Raw genomic sequence first — 22419 nt, 5'->3', positions numbered from 1 at the left:
CCACTTTCTACCTTTTTTTCCAAAAAGAGTGCTTTTAATATATTTATGTCAATGTCAGTATCAACAGCAAGTGCAATCAGAACCTGTTTGTTAATCAAATTAGTGGCCACTGCTTCCATCATCCTAGACAAGGCTATTAAGAGGCTCATCCTAAGCAAGTCTTTGTGTGCAAAATATTAAGTACTGCTTTCTAAAGACTTCTGGGTTCTCAAGCACACTCTGTCCTACTCTCTGTAACAGCTTTCACAGAATCCGCAGAGTTCAGAAATGCTTCATAAAGTACATATGTGTTTACATGCATGTCTTATATGTCCTTAGATAGAAGGATAGATAGCCCAAAAGATAGAATGAGCATCTTTCTACAAAGGCATCCCATTAAATAGGGACACGACACAAGTAAAACCACAACTACCAGGAAAATCATATCTTTTAAGTAAAAAGAAAACTTGCCTGGAGAAGTTCTCTGTTTTAATACAATCTGTGCAAGTTATTAATAATAAAGATTTCTAGATTGTCTTTATCGAAACAGGTATAGCAATTCAAATAATCTAGAGGATAATGACACTACAGTAGAGATTCTCATGAATTACCTAATTTACTTCTAAATAAAAGTCAATCCTCCAAAAACCGCAGTTTAAATATAGGAAATATATTACTGAGGCATAAATTATTTTTTAAACCATAGCATGTGTATTCATGAAATATATATTGACTAATTATGTGGCTAATCAAGGAGCAAGAAATTGCTGCTGACTTGCTGTCTTTGGTTCCCAACACAATACAAAGTATCTAAGAATCTGAACCTCTCTTTGTGTCAAAGCCAGGGAAAGCCTGGTGCTGGCTGAACAGGAGCTAGTGCAGTATCACTCTCAGACTCTAGATGGCGCTATAGGAATCACTCAACAAGACCAAACTTCAAATACTCGGGTTTGTCCTATTCACCTTCTACCACCTGTCTAGCGAGGGCTCCTCATATCTTGTTCTGCTCCTGGGCTTGATTACCTACTCCTCATCCTTAAAGGCAGAAAGAATGGGAGTAAGACATGTACACATCATACAGGATTGGGAGTTCCAGAAACTAAAGACGGAGGTTTTGAACAAGACCTTGTTTGGACCTAATTTGATACCTGACCTTGATATGCATATCCAACAATCAAAATATCTGCTTCAGGTCTTCCAGAAACATGCTAAGGTAAATTGTAACATAATTATTGACACACAGGTTGAGAAATTGGTTTGGAAATTCAAGAAAAAAAATCCAAACACTAAAATAAACCACTCAACAAGGGCCAATCAGCTGGAAGAAGCAAACTTTCTGTTCACACAATGTTAGAAATTAGAATTTGATGTCTAAGGAAAGAATGGGTAGTATTCCCAGCGTCGTTCCACAGATTCTCAAGACATACTGATTGACATCCAGAGCAAGCAGTGGTGCTGAGACCGCCGGCAGCACCAACAGCAGCACGACAGTCTGGGGCCACAGTGTTGTCACCTGATTCACCACTGAGTCAAAAGAACACTATGCAAAGAGATATTTCTATCGGCCAGCCTTTAGCACTGAAAAATGCACAATGATTTTAAATGGCTTTGTATCTAGCATATTTGAGAAATGTTTGCAGTAGAGAATTCTAAGCATCAAAGTGCTCACACGGGGTGTCGTGGGACAAAGCCAGAGCGCTCCTCTTTCGAGCCCAGTCCAGCTGGAGGCACCCGATGATGGACAGATGAATGCCCAGCCGAGGTAGACTTGGTCTTGGTAAGTTAAGCCAAATGTAAATAGAAGCCACCGTAGCTAATGTTTATTTTCAAAATTCCACAGGAAATGTTTATTACACTGTGATGACTTTGTTAAAAGTAATTATAATGAGCTTTATTATCGTAAGTTCCATTCTCATTTGTAAGGCCTGAAGGAGAAACTACCTGCTGCTTTACTGTTCTAAGATCATAACTGAAAGAAGTGAGACAGATGGATTTTCCAAAAACCAAGGGAGGAAGGAGATACCACACAGCCATGTGGCACATCTCTCCTTGGTCCTTTACCTTCCTGGATGAGCTGATGATGGACATGGGTTTTTACCAGTAGCCTGCAGTGATTACGGTAGACTGTGGGTGGAAGAGTAACCACTGCCTGTTTACAGCCTAACCTACAAAGACAAGTGAAAACAACAAAGACCAGGACAGGCCCAGACAAGCCACAACTCGGGTCAATTTCTTGGCCGTAATAAAAAAAAAAGTCTATTTCCACCAGCATAAAAACTTGACTTACTGTAAATGCACACAATATAAATGTCTCCAGAGCCTTCTTTGTAGTTACATTTGAAGCCAATGGCAAATATTTAATTAGATAAGCAAAAGAAAAAGAAAAAAAGTATTCACACGATCAGGCCTTCTCAAAGCAAAGATACTTTGGGCAATATCTCTATTCCGATTCATTCAACAAATATTTGAGCATTTCCTATGTGCCAGGCATTGTTCTAGGTTGAGGATACAAGAGATGAAAATATGGGGGACAGAAAAGGGGGGAGGGGAATTCCTGTAATACTGGGATAACTATTAGGAGTTGAGTTCATTTAAATACCTTAAATGTGACAGAAACCACATATCCATGAGCCAGAGTAGATTTTAGGCAGGTAAGTAGTAAACAAGGGCTTCCCCCATGACTCAATGGTAAAGAATTCACCTGCAATGCAGGAGCTGCAGGAGATATAGGTTCGATCCCTGGGTCAGGAAGATTCCCTGGAGGAGGGCATGGCAACCCACTCCAGCATTCTTGCCTGGAGAATCCCATGGACAGACGAGCCTGGCAGGCTATAATCCATAGGGTTGCAAAGAGTCAGACACAACTAAAACGACTTAGCACGCACATACAGTAGTAAACAATGGTGATTTTACTTATTTTTACTCTCTGGAAAGAGAGAGAACACAATCCCAGAAGGTGCAACCAGGTGTATAAGGTTAAGAATCACTTTGACTGCAACAAGAATAGTCTTGTACACAGAACGGGTGCTTGAGCTGTTGGGAGTAAAAAAAATGGAAGCTGGTAAACTTTGTGTTTTTCCTCAAGGCTGGCTTAAGTATAAAATTGCTTATTTTAAACACTTGAAAAGTTAAAAGATTTGTTTTATTTATCAAATAATATATTTACTAATATAACTATCATTGTAAGAAAAGGAGGGATAGTTTAGAAGGAATGAAAAGAAACAGGATCCTTTGACAAAAATGCCAGTTTTCCCACATTTTGGTGATTTGAGTGTTCCCAAGATCAGCATCATGTTATTAAAAAAAAAAACACACATTTTACTTAAGGTATCTAGATTCCTCAGATGGTCTTCAATTTAAAGGAGCTAAGAATCTTATTTCTGTTAAAATCACGGCTCCAATGAAAGGGTAAGTTGCATGATAAGGCCAGACCACTGCTTTTGCATTTAAGAAATAGTTTTAAATCAAGGAAAACCCAAATGTATCAGCAGGTATTCAAATTGTGTAGAAATGCCAATTTGAGTAAGGAAAAATGATATCCCACAAATCAAACTTTAAAAAAGGGTGAATTAGAATTTCAAACCAATTTCCTCAAATAATGCATTAATCTCCTCCATAAAGTTCAAAAAACTAAAAACAAACAAAAAGAACCTTGACAGTCTGCTTGGCTCTTGATATTTAGAACACAGTCCTAAAGACATTTAAAAATTGTTATACTCTTTGCATCATAGTAATATGTATTTCAAAATTCATGTGAAGATTAAATTCAAAAAAATTTTAAAACTAAGAACCAATGTTAACATGGCTGCAAGAGACACTAAAACATCAGGGTTAGGAGAAACTGGAATGGGAAAATGCTTGCCAAAATATGATTATATGTGTTTCCAAATCAGAGAGAACTGATTGTTTGAAAATGAATGTCAGTCATTCCAGCTGTTACAAAGAGCCACACAAGCTGCAAGGGCTTAAGAACTCAGGAGCAGAGTTCCTAAGGGACAGGGAAACAGGTTGCAAATTTCAAAATCAACTTGTTTTGTGGTTTTAAAGACAGAGCTTGAAAATCGATATATCACTTTAAAAAAAAGCTGAGTTTATTTACCTATGACTCTGATTCAAAAGGTTAACCACTCTCCCTTTCCCCAGGAATACTGTTATTCATGCGCACTTCATCTTTCTTACCCACCCTTATGATCAAGCACAAAATTGAAGACTTTTAAAAGCACAAATTAACATAAATTACAGTACATTTAGTTCACAGCCCAAAAAGGTAAACAAGGAATTTGCCACCAACGGAGCACCCAGTCACTCTCACCAGGCAACTGCAGGTCCCACGTGGCAGGAACAACCATTCGTTCTAATCCGACAGAGAGGACTTCTTGGGAACATGTCTAACCAACAGTACATAAAATATAAATCATATCCACCACATGGATGGGCTGCATCACTTCTACCCTGCTTGAAGACACTCCCTAAGCAAGAGCTGCTGCCTTTCAAAAAACATACATCCTTCAACTACATGGCCTTATATTTTTTACTCAAAATGAACCACATTCCATGCTGGTCCTTCTTTCTTGGTCACCAAGGCCCGCTTGGGCTGGTATTATGATGTGGTGAGGACTTCCCTGGTGGTTCAGAGAGTAAAGACTCTACCTGTAATGCAGAAGATCTGGGTTCTATCCCTGGGTCAGGAAAATCCCTTGGAGAAGGGAATGGCAACCCACTCTAGTATTCTTGCCTAGAGAATTCCATGGTCAGAGGAGCCTGGCGGGCTGCAGTCCATGGGGTCACAGAATCGGAGAGGACTGAGTGACTAACACACATGACGTGGTGAGATGCTAATTCCAGTAAGGGGTATAGAATAGGAGAAGTTAAAGACCCTGGCCCCATTTGATTCTTTCTTAAACACTGTTCAACAGTCTTCCTTTGCTCACCTCAAGGATGATACATTTCATCATTAACACCTACATACATTTCACTTCCCCTTATGTATTAAAAGCTCTGGATTAATCTATTCTTAAATTCAAAATTATCTCAGCCTACTTTAACTTGGCTGCTATTTCAGATCAAACTACCTAATCAAGAAATGTCAAAGGATAACTAAGGAGTACAATTAATGCTGGAACAAATCCCTCAAAACATAACTAAAGAGAACTTACTTCAATCCAAATCAGAACTCTCTCAATCTGGGGACAGCGTGCTTTTGAAAGAAAATGTATTTGCTCTAGAATAATGTGAGGGTCTTAAGAGTCTAAAGGTTTGTATTTCTTAAACTGATACTTTGTGTAATACCATCTGCACATTTTCACCTACTTACACAGGGTAAAGCTAAACCTAATATTAAAAAATATAAGCTATTCTTGAAAACATGAATTGCATTTAAGTTTAAGAGCTTCTCATTAATTGAGGTTGTGAGAAAAGCAAGAATATACAACTTTTGCAACACAAGAGTGAAAGAGAATAGAACCTGATGACATTTTATTATGCACACAGCAAAGCTATGTCACAAAACTCATCAAGAGCACACTTCTTCCCGTCTGGGTGACACCAGCAGCAACTATCTTTTCTGCTATGATTAGAAAACTATTCTGGTAACAAAAAAGACAAAAGATTCTCCCAAGTTACCCACACATATACACTCTATTTATAAATCATTTCCTCTTTAAAAAAAAAAATGTGGCTACATTTTATGAAATAAGAGAACTGTTACATATTCCTAGCTTGTTAAATATTCTCAAAGTAGTTTTCTAAACAAGCACTGAACAAGGACATATGTTTTACAATAAACAGTGCTATACATCAAATTACTCTGGGCATAACTGCAATCTCTCACTGGTGAGTAGTGGCACTATCTATCGTTAAGGACTGGTATAAGAAAACAACTTCATTCAACCAGAGGTGCACTTTGACCAAATGTGATCCTTCTACATGTCACTCTTAACAGAACATGGAGAAAGACTTAGCATGTTGTCCTCACACACACACTATAGATAATACAATTTTCTACTTTGTTTGAATACAAAATCCACGCAATTTCCTTTGCTTTGTACCTGAAGATAATCAACAAACGAATCCAAAATAATTACCTTCAGGCCCTAAAAGACCAAGACAACTTTATTCTAAGGTCTTTGCCTTCTATTTAAAAACAAAGGCTCTTTAGCAAATACATGTCTATATAACTCAAGGCTGTTAAGGTTCCTTTTTGTTGAATTAAAAAATCATCTAACTTTCTGAGTTAGCTTCCTTGTTCTTCCATCATTAAGCTAGTTTGTCAGAATGTGTCATTCTGCTGACTTCTGAGTCTACATTCTGATTTTCTATATAATCAGGATGTAGAAGTAAGTCAGCATAGAAACAGACACACACAGATGAATGATCACAATGACTGCGTCACAGTAAATGAGTGAAATCCACACACTGGACCACACACAGATCCTGGATGCGCAAATTCTGACCGTTTACTCCAAAAGCCTTGGTTGTGTTTTTGCTGAGACAGATTTTTCAACCACACACTCTCTAAACTGCTTTGCCTTGTAAGCCCAGCAAACTGTCCAATATACAACATTTCTGCTTTTCTTAGTTTTTTCCACTTAATATGAGATCTTAATTCCCTCAACAAGTCTCAGAGGTATTACACTCTTGTCCTAACCATAACCCCCCCGCAACCAAAAGTATACAAAACCCTGATTTTGAAACCTAGGGAAACCTTTCCTAAAGCAAAACAATGCAGGAATCTGAAATTATATGGCTGCTGACATTTCACACACTGGCTTCAAGGAGAAAAACAAGGCTCTGAGGAGGCAATGCATCTTCCTTGTGGGGAGGGCAAGTGACTTTTTTGGTCAGAAGTGTCACCGACTGTTCATACAAGATGACCCAAGAACCCTGCATAGGAATCTGAGCTCATCACCAACACAGCCGGCATCCCCATCCGTCCTCCAAAAAATCAAGTCTTTTTCATCTTTAACATGAAAAAGTAATCTCATCTTCCCCGACAGGTTGGAATGTAATCACTTAAACACATGTTTAGCAGAGCAGAAAGCTATCACTATTATTACCACCGCTGGAACTACAAGCAATTAGAATGCGTTTCAGACAGGAAGTTAGAAATGCTCAGCAGAATTTAATTAGACAAATTGGATTTTGGCAGAGAACTGGAGGTGAACACCCTACTTCTGTAAACAATGCCCTGGAATCGTTAATGACAAGACAGGGTGCTCCTGTTGAAATTCTCAAGCACGGAATGCCAACACACAGGTCCCACCCTCAAGTTCAAGCAGTTTGCAACTTGGTACTTCCTCAAGGGGTAGACAAAAGGTTCTGACAACTGAATCAGTCCCTTTGATCTCATTAATTTCTCATCTTCTTTTCTGTACACTCTACATCGAAGCTTTAATTTCTTAAAATCAGGTTTTAATCTGTGTCCGCAATTCAGATTACACTGATCTGTGCATAAATAACTGGAAAAAAAAACCAGGATTGTTGAGAATCCCTAATCCACAAACATCTACTATGGCTGTGACTTTTGCTGGAGGAAATAGGTTAGTGATTTGGAATGTCTTGGACTTGATTTGTATCTGATATGTCAGCATTCTCTATGGTAAAAAGGAAAAGAAGGGGGAAAAGAAGAAATTAAAATTACTCAATATTAGCAGTCAGGCCCAAAATAAGGATGAAGTGATGGTACATATTAACATGAGTTTTCACTGTCCACTCCTATAAACCACTGAGAGATGTTCCAAAACACACATCCTTCAGAAAGTATCCAAATAAATATCACATATTTGAGCTGGGTCTGAATTATATGAAGGAAGTTGTTCTGAAGAACTTCTCTGTAATGTTGAAAGCACAATTCTTTCCCTAGTAGTGTTGTGGATATTACGACTGCTTCTTAATGGAGCTCAAAAACAACCATTCTACAAAAGACCACTGGGGGGCACACATAACCCATGGCCCTTGTCCAAAATTAAATGATGAAGTAAAAAGAAAGTCACATTCTATGCGAGATGTTAGTTGACTTTTTATCAATTATTACTGTTCTTTGGTAACTGAAAAGGAGCTCCAAAAATATTAACATTAAGAAGAGAAATCTTTTCAATTCTAATAGACAATACTATTTTAAAAAATTCTATGTACTATTTTGGGCTTCCCTGGTGTCTCAGACGGTAAAGAATCCACTGGCAATGCAGGAGACCTGGGTTCGATCCCTGGATTGGGAATATCCCCTATAGGAGGGCATGGCAACCCACTCCAGTATTCTTGCCTGGAGAATCCCCATGGACAGAGGGGCTTGGCCGACCACAGTTCATGGGGTCACAAAGGGTTGGACATGACTGAGCGACTGAGCGCAGCACAGCATACAGCACATGTATTATTTCAACAGCCATTAAGTTACATACTCAACAGATAGATGGTAAAACTAAACAAGAAAGCCCACAGCCAGAATCGCGTCCTATCATTTTTTTTATATTCCCAAGGAGTAGCCTCCAATTATTTTTTTTAATCAGTTTAAATCCACATAGCCCTATGGAACAATATTCCTATGAAAGTATATAAACACTAATTTGCATTTACTGTAATATTTTGTTTATGCACAAAAGTCAACTAATCCTTTCAGTGAGATGTTTTGGTACTATGAGAGTCTTCAATGAAACAAACTTTTAGGAGAAGAATTCATATTAGGAATCAGAATCTTCTGATACCATGACAACTTTGTGTTGTAACCGTGAATAATTTAAACCCAGGTAATAAATGAACAAACATACATACAAATAATAAACATCCATTAACTGACAGATGGCACAGAAAAAAGCAATGTTTTTGAAACCTCAAAATAATTTTCAAATTAAATTTTCAAATCAAATTTTCAAAGCTTTTCTCAAAAGTTTCAACTACTTTCAACTCCAAAGGAAATTGAAGGAATCAGAAATTTCTGTACCAACCTGCCTTTTGCTGATTTCTGAAGTGGTTCTTTTAAGGTTCAATGACCTTGAAAACCTCAAGGCCTTCACTGAATCTTTCCGAGAGATTCCAGAAAAGGAGTAATATCTCTTCGCAGGTTTCCTTGTCAATCTGTCTGCCATCTCAGTCCATCAGAAGGCAAAATCCACAGTGACTCAGGTTCCAAAACTAACTACAGGGAGAAAAAAAAAACGATCCCCCAAACCCAGATACAAGACCTGTGTTTTGCTCAGTCCTCTAGAAAGGGCAACAAATGAGAAACAGGTGGGAAACACAGGAAAGAACCCTTTCCATATACATAACCCCCCAGGAAGACGAGAGCTTTGCACAGGGCAGGGAGACCAAGGACACGGCTTCCTCTGCACCTTAGGAAAACACCCTCCACCAGTTAAACAGGCCAGAGGTAGCTGTCAGGAGTGACACAGGGTGTAACAACACACCTAGGAGTCAGCAGGGTGTGAGTAAACACAGCAGGTTCAAAGCAGTCTCTTTAACTCATTCCTTGCCAAAAGACAGCTGGTTCCAGGATAGGATGGAGCTCCAACCCCTAACTTCAAAGTCAGAGTCCTCTTACTTAGCAAACACTGTTTTCTAAACTCCTTGAACAATCTCTTCTTCCAATAAATGAGAACTGAAGCAATCCGATGCTCAAATACCCAGAAAAGTACAGGGCAAAAGAGTCACAAGAAAAATGAATAGGAGCCTGGAATACCTGTCCTCTGCCCCAGAAAGGAGAAGAGGGTGTTTTACATCCTTTCCAAAGGCAGCATCATACCTTCAGTTTGTCTCAAGTCCAACTGAATGAAGCTTGAGTGGGAGGAGGGGCCAGGAAAATGAAAGACGAAAAATCAGAGAACTCAATTACAAATATTCACAACACAAAGAAGTGATGCTTAATATTTTATAAGAAATTAAGCAATCTATTGGGCATTCCAATGGAGGGACTATCAAAATTCTGAAATACAGGAGACAGATTATAGGATCCCACTATTCCAGGTGAGTTTCTGATTTTAACTATGTGCTCTTATTGTATTGAATAAGCTCTTTCCTTGGAGGCAATCACGTCCAGGCCATCTAAGATCAAATGGTTACAGCGTTCACACATTTCTGTGCCTGTCTTAGAAATAATACGACCACTGTCTTGTGTCTGAGGCGTCATCTCCCTGAGCTGTTTCTTTATAGCCTTTTACACTCAGTTGTTTTCCTCAGTATCTAAACCTCAAGTTATTCTAATTCAAATGTTTTGACTCAGAAGAATTTAAGGAGTTTCTATTCCACATTTTAATACTAATTTCTAATTAAAATGTTACTAGTATTTTCCATCACAGTAAAGGCAAGCAATAAGATGAGGGTGTACACTCTTGGAGGAACCAATAAAGGTGACCAGGTTAGAATGATTGCAAACTTTGCCACATGGAAACACTACATGTCACACGCCTTTAAATACCATCTATTCTATGTAGTAGTTATTTCCAAATTCATATCTCCAACTACAATCTTCCCCTTGAGCTTCAGAATTATATGTCCAATGACCTACCTGACATCTCTGTCTGGATGTCTCACAGGCATTGCAAAATCAGTTCAATGTCTCAACAGGAAGAAGACTTGACCGTCCCCAACCCTGAATCCTTATTCCACTTGTGACGTCTCCCATGTATATGAAATGGAACTTCTGTATACCCACCTTGCTCCAGTTAAGACTCTAAAATCATTCTCCATATATCTTCTTTGCCCTCATTCCTCACTCACACCTAGAATGCATTCTTCCCAAATCCACCTTGTAAAATTATACCTCTGTGTCACCTCTCAGTTTGACAGTTTAACGGCTTTCTATTGAATTTAGTAGCTTAATATAGTCTTCAATACCCGCCTTCCTCTCCAACCCCACCATTTCCCCACTCCCAGCTGCTCACTGCATCCCAGCCACACTCATCCCCTTCAGATCCTGCAACCTTTTTCCCATTTCAGGTTGCTGCTCCCTCTGCGTCCGTTTTTTCCCAGATCTGCTCCTTCTCATTCACTGAAATCAGCACAACTGTGTCCTGAGAGCTGGCCTTCCCTCCTATGCTCCACTACAGCCCAGATTCACTGCTTCAGAGTCTCTTTTTCTCACTGCAAGGAGAGCTTTGTGAGATAAGAGGACATCACACCACAAATACACCCTCAGCACCTCCATCTGTTTCTCCAGTGTATTATCGACTGAAAAGCATTTGTCAGAAGGATGAAATGAATGAAGAAATGAGTGAATCTGTAAGATCTGCTTAATCTTTGTTCAAACCGATGCTGTAATTTTAGTCTTACATAGGAACATGGGGCATCAATAATTGTGATAATTGTGATCAAGCATTGTGATAATAATCATTGTGATACAATTACACATGACAAAACTCTTGGCATTTGAATATTCATAAGAAGATTACATACAAATAGTCTGACAAAATTAATATAGTAGTTAAAATCAATATATTTTTACTAGCTAAACTAGCCTCTTTCTCCAACCCCAACCAGCAATTAAACTGTTTGTTATCTGAGGCGAGGCAGGATTTCAAAGAAGTGAAAGAGATCTGCAGGTTTAGAAAATATATCAGGAAGAAGCCAACAGTCATCTACGTTCCTCCTCTTTTTTCCTTTTTGTGATGATAACAGTGTATTGTATACATGAAAAGTTGGATTTTATACATTGCACTTGAGATATGAGAGAAAGGAAAACCTATGCAAAACATTTTAAGATGAAAGTTGTTATATAATACTTTTTCACAGCGTTTATTCAGGAGCACTTGTTTTGAGATGTGCTATTTTTTCTGGAGAACTGTCAGTGTTGGCCAAGTAATATTTTAAAACCATAAACAAGACCTTCCTTCCCGTCCTTCCCCAGCTTGATATGTAACTGACATATAACATTATGTAAGTTTAAGGTGTACAAAGTGTTGATTTGATGCACTGATTATACGGCAAAACAATTACCACTGGAGTATTAGCAACATTTGCATCACAGCACATAATTACCATATCTTTCTTGGGTGAGAACACTTAAAATCTACTGTCGTAGCAACTTTCAAGCATGCAATACAATATTACTAACTCTAGTCATTATGTTGTTCTTGTTCATCTCAATTGTGTACCCTTTAACAAACATCACCCTTTTCTCCCACCTTTCAGCCCCTAGTAACCACCATTCTTTTAATCTCTGCTTCTGCGGGTTTGGCTTTTTTTGGATTCTATATACAAATGAGATCATATAATACATATCTGTCCTTCTGACTTATTTCACTTAGCATAAATTCCCTAAGGTCCACCCACATTGTCACAAATGATGGGATTTTCTTCTTCCTTATGGCTGAAAAATATTCCTCAATGTGTGTGTGTGTGTGTGTGTGTGTATCCATCCATCCATGGATGACACTTGGGTTGTTTCTGTGTCTTGGCAACTGAATAATATAGTTCAATGAACATGGGAGGGCAGATATCATTTCAAGGCAGTGTTTTCATTTGATTTACATAAATACCCAGAGGAAGGATTGCTGGATCCTTTGGTAATTTTAGTTTTGATTTTTTGAGAATTTTACATACAATTTTTTATTGCAACTACACTGATTTACATTCCCATCAACAGTAAACAAAGCCTCGGTCTCCCTTCCCCCACATCCCCACCAAAACCTGCTGTCTCCTGTTTTCTGATACCAGCCACTCTGACAGGTTTTGAGTTGTGTTTCCCTGATGATCAGTCATGTTGAGCACACGTCTGCATTCCTGGTGGTAATTCTGCATGTCTTCTTTGGGAAAATATCTATTCATTTCCTCAGTCCATTACTTGACCCAGTTGGGTTTTGGTTTTGGTGTTCTTTTTTTAGTTATTTGAGTTATTAGATATATGGTTTCCAAATATTTTTTTCCCATTCTGTAGGTTGCATTTTCCTAATATTGGTAGTTTCCTTTGCTGAGCAGAAACTTTTTAATTTAATATATTCCTACTCATTTATTTTTGCTTTTTGTTGCCTTTGCTTTTGATGTCAAAACTTTTGGTTTGGTTTGTTAGAAAATAACCTATTTCCCCCCTCAACTATCCCTGAGCATCTATTTCATATCAAGTTCTCTTCAAATTGATAGAAATACTAAAATAAGCAAATGAAAATGAATATCTATAGAAATTCTTTCTATAAAACAAATACCTAAGATAGCCCAGCTTATATGTTCATTTTTGAATCGTTAGAAGGTGATATTTAAGAATGAATAGTTTCCCTAATTCAAAGATGGTGGCAACAACAGTGATCAAGGTTGATCAAATTACCGTTTCCTGGGGTCTTATTTTTGCCAAGCACAATGCTGAAACCTTAATACAAATTCTCAGGTTTAAACTTAATACAAACTTACAAGGTAATACAATTACTATTCGCCATTTAGAAATGGGAAAACCGAGGTTACAGAGATTGAATACTTTGCCAAAGGTCATAAAGAAGTCAGGATTTGCCACGGGTCATTAAGAAGTCAGGCCAGGATTCAGACAGGGGCACTGTAGCTTCTTAGCCACCCCCCAGCAGCCACCCCCAAGATGCCCCTTGCTGATGAAGCAATAGAAAAGCAGCACGCAGCAGACCAGGGAACCCAGCCCCAGCCTACCACTAGCAATGGTGACTGGCCCCCACTCCCCCTGACTCACTGGGTGGCCCCAGCCAAGCTAGGTCCTCCAGGCCTCCCCCAGGAAGGCTGCCCAACCAAGACTCCACAGGCAGCCCCCACCGGCAAAGGGCCTACTGCTTCCGTCCCCCTCAGCTAACTCCCCTCACCCACCACCACCTCGGATACACCTGGCCCTGTGCTCCCCGACCCACCAACCCACAAACTAAGGAGCAGTGGGTGAACCAGTACTCACGAAATAATTAGATGTTGGGAAATAATCCCTTCGAGTTAATTAATTAGCCATTTAGTGCTCTGTTGGCATTTAATTTAAATATTTTCTTGTTTAGAACCTAACTCAAATAAATCCATTTAGGAGGAATTTAATCAAATCACCTAGCTAAATGAAGTCTATTTATACAAATTATTTCAAGTTAGCAAACTTTAAATCATCACTATGCCAATTCACACTTAAGTTTTGTTTTTTGTTTTTTGTTTTTAAAGGAAAAAAAGGATGTTTCTATTATAACCTAAATTTAGAACTCATGTTCTCTTCATATTGGAATTAGGCAGAAGGAGAACTATGGAGAAATTTTTAAAAAGAAAGTAACAAAATCTCCAGTTATTCACCTATACCACCCTCAGAGATAACTATTTCAATTGGTCCCTTAAAACCTTTCCAAAGGTGTATAATTATTTTCATTAAAATTAGGCTATATTTTGCATGCTGTGTTAATCTGATTTTTTTAACAATGTCATATCAGATTCACACATTTATCTCTGCTTTGGTTCCAAATATTCACCTGCCAAACTGATCCTCCAGGGTACTTCAACCAGCTAAAGCCAGGACTAAATCCTGATCCCCAACCAGGGTCCCCCCCAACACTCCTGACCTTGGGGAATAATTCCACCATTAAATTTACCTATTAAACCACCTCAGATCTGCCTACCTACCTACTTCCCACTTCACCAGATCCAACCTCCATCCATCTCCCATCCCCCACAAAGCCCACCAACTGGCCCCCTAGGTCCACTATGCCTCCTGCTCATTCATTCCTTTTTCAATTTCTTGTCAAACCACCCAGTTTGTAGGATCTTAGTTCCCCACCCAGGGATGGAATCCATAACTCGCTGCTTTGGAAGCGCAGAATTTTAACCAATGGACCATCAGGGAAGTTCGCCCATTCATTCTTGACACATTCAGCTAGGGATACTTCTCAAATGCACATCTGAATACCTAACACTCCCTTGTTCTCACCTGGCTGTCCTTCAAGTTCCAGCTCGCTCACATTTTTTTTAAGTTTTGTTTCCCACTGAGCATGGTCAGGGGACTTTGTCACGTATTTCACAGGATCAGTCCTTTTCCTCAAAATCATTATCTATCAGTAAGTCTGACTCTCATAATAGATCCTAAGCCCCAAGAAAGCAGGAACTATATCTACTTGGGTGTTCAACAATGTACCATGGCACTAACCACAATGTCTGACATACAATAGGTGCTCAGGCAATAAGGAGGTTAAATTAACTAAAAATAATTTTTAAAACTATATATCAAAAGTCTTATCTTTCAAAGGAAATTATTACATGTGTTGTCTTTTCATTATTGTTATTATTCAGCACCCTGGTTTGAAAACTTCTCCACTTAACCCTTCTTCAACAGCAGGAGGGGCACTTGGCTTTGGCTCAACAATGCAATTTTAACTTGTCTATTCCACAAATGCCTCTGTGCTCGCTTCCACTGACAAGTGGAAACGGTTGCTTGTCCACAATGCCAATACATTTTAAAAGTTTCTTTTTCTCAATATTCTTCTACCTGCGGACACTGGCCAGCCAGACTGTCCCCCAGAGAATCCTGGCTTCTTTCCAACAAGCAGCAGACACCTGTCTCCACAGCAACCAACCCTTCGACAACCTGGACCCCATTCTAAACATACAAACTCTTCAAAGAGTTGAAGTTGCTATCCCATCTAACCCTTCCTACAAAGAGCAAGATATGGATAAGTGAAAGATATTTCCCAAGGCCATCACCAAGATAGAACCACATAACATCATCCTTGGTCAAAACAAAACTACATCCCAGTATGACAGAGGAAATGCTTGATACCACATCTTAAATCACCTTCAACACCAAAGACTTAAGACAACGCTGTGAGTGAGAAAAAGACTCTCTCCCTGCTGACTGCTCCCCCACAAAGCATCCTTCTCCAACTCTTAAGTGCTGATCGCTTCCACCTGAAACGTCCATTTCCACCCTTCAGTCAATATAAGGTGCCAGCTTTCAGGGAGAAGCAAGTGACCAGTATTCTTACCCAGACATCTATGTACCCAGTTTACTGTAGTGTACAGAGGGAAAGACAGGAGGGACAGAGAACTAAGAGAAGCTCAGAGATAGTAAATAATAAATAATGGAGAGCAAATCAGGAAGAAATTCAGACAAAACACAGTGCATCATTCAGGAAGGCTCGAGTTACAGCTGCTGTCAACCGTGCTAGAGAACGCATGAAAGCCACTTGGGTTTTTCACAGTTTGGCAGGATGTCAATGAGAAGACTGAGAATCAGATTCTGAGGGTAAACAGACCAGCGTAACAGCACATGCAGGCTGATTCTGTACCCCGCCTGGAAGAATCGATGTCCAGAAGAGATGAACACACAGGGCACATCCTCATGCCCAACGTAACTTTAGAATATTCTGTGTCTTAGTAAATCACACCTACTCCAAGAACCCAAAACAACCCACACACACACCATTTTGAATACATTTGGGTAAACCCTGGAATTAGAATCATATAGGCACTAAATGAAAACTTTTCAGTGCTATGCATTGAACTTTAATAACTAAAGGACAGTGACCAAAATTACAGCTAAATAGATACTTCAATTTTCTTCTGTGATCATTTGAATTATTTCCTCTTAATCCTGTTAAAAATATTTTTTCATAATGTTACAAATTCAATGACCAGGTAAAAATTTGTACCTCTGAGTTTGCCCTTTTACAGAGACTGCCAAACAGACAAGCCAATGAAGTCTTCTCTTCACAGTTTGGGAGCAAAAACAGCACCTGGGGCACTTGAGGAGTTGTTGCTCAGTCAGAGCTGTGTCCATCTCTTTGTAACCATGGACTACAGCACACCAGGCCTCCCTGTCCTTCACTATCTCCCGGAGTTTGCTCAAACTCATGCACACTGAGTCAGTGATGCCATCCAACCATCTCATCCTCCATCACCCTCTTCTCCTCCTGCCCTCAAACTTTCCCAGCATCAGGGTCTTTCCAATGAGTTGGTTCACTGGAGGGGTGGAGGGTATAAAATGCAGGAGCCCAGAGGAGTTCCAAAAAACAGGACTTTTTTTTTTTTAAGAGGGATTGTATTATTTATTTAGAAGATTGCTTTTTTAACCTAAAAGCAAAATAGGTGTCAAGATTCTTAGTCAGAGAACCTGCCAAAAAAAAGTTGAAAACATTCCAAGGTGATTATACAGAATCAAATTTCAGAACCATGGAAAACAGCCATGCAGCTGACTACACACAATCCCTCACTTTGAATAACTTTATCACTTCAAATAATACACTTTTCTTTGAACTAAAAATAATACACAAAATAATATAACAATCACTCAACAACACTCATGTGGTACTGAGATTCTGGATTAGTTATATTTTTTTAGTTACAACTTAAAGTGGGTCCATGAAGATGCTCTTTCAAAAACTTAAATTAATTATACACATAAACATATTTGGGCTTCTCTATGGCTCAGATGGTAAAGAATTTGCCTGCAGTGCAGAAGACCTGGGTTCAATCCCTAGGGTGGGAAGATCCCCTGGAGAAGGCAATAGCTACCTGCTCCAGTAGTCTTGTCTGGAGAATCCCATGGACAGAGGAGCCTGGTGGGCTACAATTCATGGGGTCACAAAGATTTGGACACAGCTGAGTGACTAACACACATGCATGCACACACACAGTTAAATATTTCTGAATAAATAAAACAGATTCAAAAACTATTTTAGTCAGTGGTATTTTTCCCTTTGAAAACTAAATTTAATCTATATGATATAAAGTTGTCTGAAAACTTATTTCTCTTACTAATATTATAAGTAATTTTTTCTCAGGTTAAAAATATATTTTTTGACCTATAAAGGATATATAAAAAAAGATTCCATAAAATGTAGATTCAGCATCATCAAATTTACATAAGAATATAAAATCTAAAACACAGTTTATTAAGTACCCTATGATTTTAATATGCAACTCTTTCAGATTACAGATTACAGATTACTCTCTCCCTCTCTTTTCTTTTTTCTTCCTCTCCCCCTGCCCGCACTTTCTCTTTCTCTCCTTATCTCTCCCTCTCTCCAAAAAGACCATACACTGGGCCGTAAAATAAGTCTCAGTATCCCGATGGCTGAACACCTACGTCTCAACACCGACTCAGAATGTGAACTGTTGTCTGGAGCGTGAATGCTGATGGGGCTGCTTCATGAACCCGCAGGTGCCACATCATCCGGCTCCTGTGGCACCCGCGGTCCCACAACATATCAGGGCGAGACACAGCACGGAGGCAATCTCAGAGCCAATTCTTACTCCTTCTCTTTACTTGGGTATAAAGTAAAAATGTAGAGTGAAAAGGCACCAACCTGGGGGAAACCTACATCTGTGCTCAACCCAGAAAAGAAATAGTTTTCAATATCCTGTAATAACCAATAATGGAAAAGAATATATGCAAAAGTGTAACTGAATCAGTCTGCTATACACCTGAAACTAACACAAGACTGTAAATTAACTAGACTTAAATTGAAAGGAAACAGGTGGAGAAACAGGCATGCTCATCACTGCCGCTGGGGGCAGGGACACACCGGGACCACAGGGCCTCCTCCACAGAAATCCAAGAGTCCAAACCAGGAGGAATGAACCAGCACAAAACTCCCTACAACAGAACACTGTGCAGCTCTGTCAGCAAAGTCACCGTCAATGAACAGGAAATATATTTATAAGCAACTCCAGTAGAGTAGGCTACTACTCACTCACTCCTATTTAAGAGAAAAAGCGTGTGTGTATCTGAAGGAAAAGAGTGTCAGGAAAAATAATCCCACTCAAGCAGCAGCAGTAATGAGCTTCAGGCAGCAATGGGGTCACAGGTAGCTATGTCCTTGCCAGTATTTTTCTCTTTCTGCACAAGAAGCCATATTATCCTACAGAAGAAAAACAACCGAAAAAAGAAAAGAAGCAAGAGGAAGGGAGAAGAAAAAATATTAAAAGATCAATACAACATTAGCTCATCTCCTTGCAGATTATGACTGGGAAAGGACACCTGTTTAAATTCTTCATAAATCTCTGTAGTTGTCTAAGCTCTGGAGCTGAGCTGCACAAAAAAATGACTATAATTTGAGTCTCGAGAGGGGCCTCTTCATGTGGATTTCAGCAAAAGGAGTTGAGAGCCTCTTGCTCCTGGAGCCTCGTGAGAAGACCTGACACCTGGAGAAATAGCAGCAAATCACATATGGGCAGGAAAGTTCTGTATTTTCAACACAATGTGCTCCCAGCCCACAGGAGCTGCAGGCAACAAACCCCACTGTGGCAGGTGCTAGTGAATCAAATATCCTTGACGTTACACAATACCTGGTACCTGGAAATTTTCCTTTTCCTTAAGATTTCAAGAAAACACATAAGACATCAGCCAGTTCCAAACCAGGCACTATGCTAACTGTCGGGAATGCAGGTGTAAAGATGATACAGCAGCCTACAGCCCAGGAGGCAGGGGGCCGGTGGATGGAGTGATTACCTGGGAGAACAGGAGTGACCGCTGGGAGATTCACCTTCCTCGATCCCATGACGTAACATCACTGTGGAGCCCACCCCGAGTATCACAGGCCTTGGTGAACAGGTGAGGATGCAGCGGCTAGTCCTCCCCATCATCTCACTGCCAAACATGAGGGGGCGTGGCCACAGCCTGCTCAAGTCAGCACCTCATCCAATCAAGAAATGGCACTACTTCAGTTGTATCACGTGCAATCTCTTGATCAAGCCTATTTTTAAATTCTGGTAGAGTATCATACATATTGCCAGCTGCAGAATTGGTATTGCTTATCTCAGCAAAAGAGATTGCTTGCCTGGAAAGATCAATGGCACTCATTAACTTTCTAATACTTTGCACTTACTGAAATGTTTAGTTTTTAGGTGATTATATTTAAAACTTTAGTAAATACTGAAATAAAATCATATTAACCAGCTGCCTAAAAAAAGGCTGGGGGCGGGGGTAGGATTGAGAGGGGTGGAATCTTAATTCTCAGCATCCCGTCACACTCCTAACACATTCTGAATCATTCCTCTGGCCCCTCCCTCAGTGAGGACAGACAGGAGGTGGATCCAGGCCATGGCTTAAGTGCTGACAGTGAAGATGGTGTTGCACTATGACAGTACTCAAAGAGAGTTACAGAGGAAAGGGTGGCTTCCTGGAAGCCAAGACCACTGAGAGGATGCTGGAATGCAGCCAGGGAATGCCAGCCACTGGGATCAAAACAGAAATGGTGATCATAATGACATGCCTGAGTTGTCAAGAAAGATGTTATGTTCAGTGAAAATAAGGGGGAATGGCATGGAAACCTCTTAAAATGTTTCCATTTAAAACGCTGCAATTTTAAAATTCCCAAAACCTAGTTTTGAGTCCCCGGGGTTCAGGAAAACAAAAGATTCATGATACTTACAATAAAACAAACAAACCAGTATGAGTGGCCCCAATGCTCTTTAAAGTACCTGAGTCTGAAACAGAAAGGAAAGTGCTCCCCTCCACCCACACCCTCCCCCGTCTTCACAAAATGCACCGGAGCCGCTTCCCTGGACTTGAACTCACTCTGTCTTTGTCATCTGCCACATCACAGAGGATGTCGTCGAGATCCAGAATTCCTCCATCTCCGTGTTCCAGTCGATGCACTTGTATCCAGTAGTTTGGATCCTGTATGAAAGTATATGGCAAATTAGCACCACCAAAAGGGAACGCAACTCCTGCCATGAAAAGGAACTGACCTCATCAACAACACTGCACTTGATGGAAAATTCAGGTGGCCCCCTATATTTGGTTGAGTCCATTTTGCTTTTTTTATGGTGGAGTCACTCAGGCACGTACATCCCTTTGGCTCAGACACCGATATACTATTGTGATAGGAGCTGCAGAAACCAGTACAACTCACGGCACACACAATAGTAATCCTGAAGTATGCTGAGCTTCCCATGGTCCAGTATGAAATACTTAATAATCTCCCCAATCCAATCTACTGAGACATTCTAATAAGCAAGCAACACATACTGTGTCTCTGAAAAACTCATGTTGCAGCCTATCTGAAGAAAAGGAGGCTGTCTGCCTTAGTGGCTCTAAGTAATCACTACAAACAGGTCTAAAATATAGTGACACAGAAGAATGTTAAGACCACAAGTGAACAAAGCAAGCTCAGAACAGCATGTGTGCTTGAGTCTGTTTTATAAAGACAATTACATACACTCATATGTGTGCATAGAAAAATGTCCCCAGATATACACACCAACATTTTAATATTTATCCCTGAGGGGTGGGGCTGGGGAAGAAGGAAGATAAAGGACTTCAGTTTAAGTATCACACACTCTACCTGGGTGTGTGTGCACACTTATGCATGTACACATATACACATGCACAAATGCACATACACACACAACATATATACCACAGAATATAACATCAAATCAAGTTCTAAAATGACATGAGGAAAAAACATAGCTGTTTTTCAATTTCTACAATCACTTTCATTTGTATATTCAAAAATGAAAATACACTAAACTATAACCTTTGCCATTAGCTACTGAATCATCCATAGCACAGAATTACTAATAAAAAGTTCAATTCACACTAACACTCTATTTTACCAACTTAAACAGTGATGTCAGGTACAGCTCTTTCTGAGAGGAAAGGCTGGGGTGGAGGAGGCACAAGATTAATGACAGTTATTAATAAAAACACAGACTACGGGCCCTACCCCATATCTACTGACTCAAACCTTCCAAGGGTGAAGCCAGGGAATCCAAAGCCCTCCAAGGGAATCATTAAAATGGAACATGTATTATCAATCCCTGTCACTTTTTAACCAGCACAGAAAACAGTTCAGGTTCCAGTTCTCAAAGCTATTAAACATGACCATAGAAACCACACTATGCCAACACTCCACAGTTGCTCTGCATGCACCCTCATTTATCTGGACTTCTTTAAAAGGAAATTCAGGGAATTCCCTGGAGGTACAGAAGTTAAGACTCAGCACTTTCAGTTGGGGAACTAAGATGCCACAAGGCCAAAAAATTTAAAAAGAGAAAAGAGATTCAGTACTGAAATCAACTGTTCATCCAGAACACAGACAGTAAGCTTGTAGAACACACACGCATGCACACACACACCCTCTCTCTTGGCATCCCCTTCATACATGGGCCTTACTCGGCTAATTCCCTGGTTATATTAATAACGTCACCTAGAGAGTTCTTAGGAAACCCGCTGCTGTTAGTCCAGCCAGGCTCCAGAATTTTTCATCTCGAGATTTGTTGAGCTGTTAAAGAACAAAGTCCTAAAACAAACTGTACTTCTACTCTTCCTTCCCAAGTGGTATTCACTCTGCAAGAGAAATGGGGAAGAATGAATGACCCGGGGGGTGAATAAAGAGAAGGTGGTCCTTCACCATCATATCCAGCCATTTATCACTGATCCACCCTGTCCTTCGCTTCCCCCAAGCAGGATGACCTAACCAGCTTACATATCCGCTCTCATTTCTGAAACATGTTTATGCACACAAAAGCAGCATGTGTGTGTGCTCAGTTGTGTCCAATTGTTTGCAACTCCATGGAGCCTGCCAGGCTCCTCTG

General features: G+C 39.8%; 1 protein-coding gene across 13 annotated transcripts in view; it reads right to left on the bottom strand.

Annotated features, from left to right (window-relative positions):
* PARD3 (par-3 family cell polarity regulator) overlaps nt 1-22419 on the bottom strand; it is a 553895-nt gene that overhangs the window by 441891 nt on the left and 89585 nt on the right. For all 13 annotated transcript variants that reach the window (XM_065921047.1, XM_065921054.1, XM_065921051.1 and 10 more), the window contains exon 2: nt 20396-20497. In XM_065921047.1, coding sequence (XP_065777119.1) covers nt 20396-20497 — 102 coding nt within the window. The remainder of the gene's footprint in view (nt 1-20395; nt 20498-22419) is intronic.

This window comes from Muntiacus reevesi, chromosome 2 (assembly GCF_963930625.1).
Source record: "Muntiacus reevesi chromosome 2, mMunRee1.1, whole genome shotgun sequence".
NCBI lineage: Eukaryota > Metazoa > Chordata > Mammalia > Artiodactyla > Cervidae > Muntiacus > Muntiacus reevesi.
The sequence above is the reverse complement of the archived record's forward strand: the minus strand, read 5'-3'. Positions and strand labels throughout refer to the sequence as shown.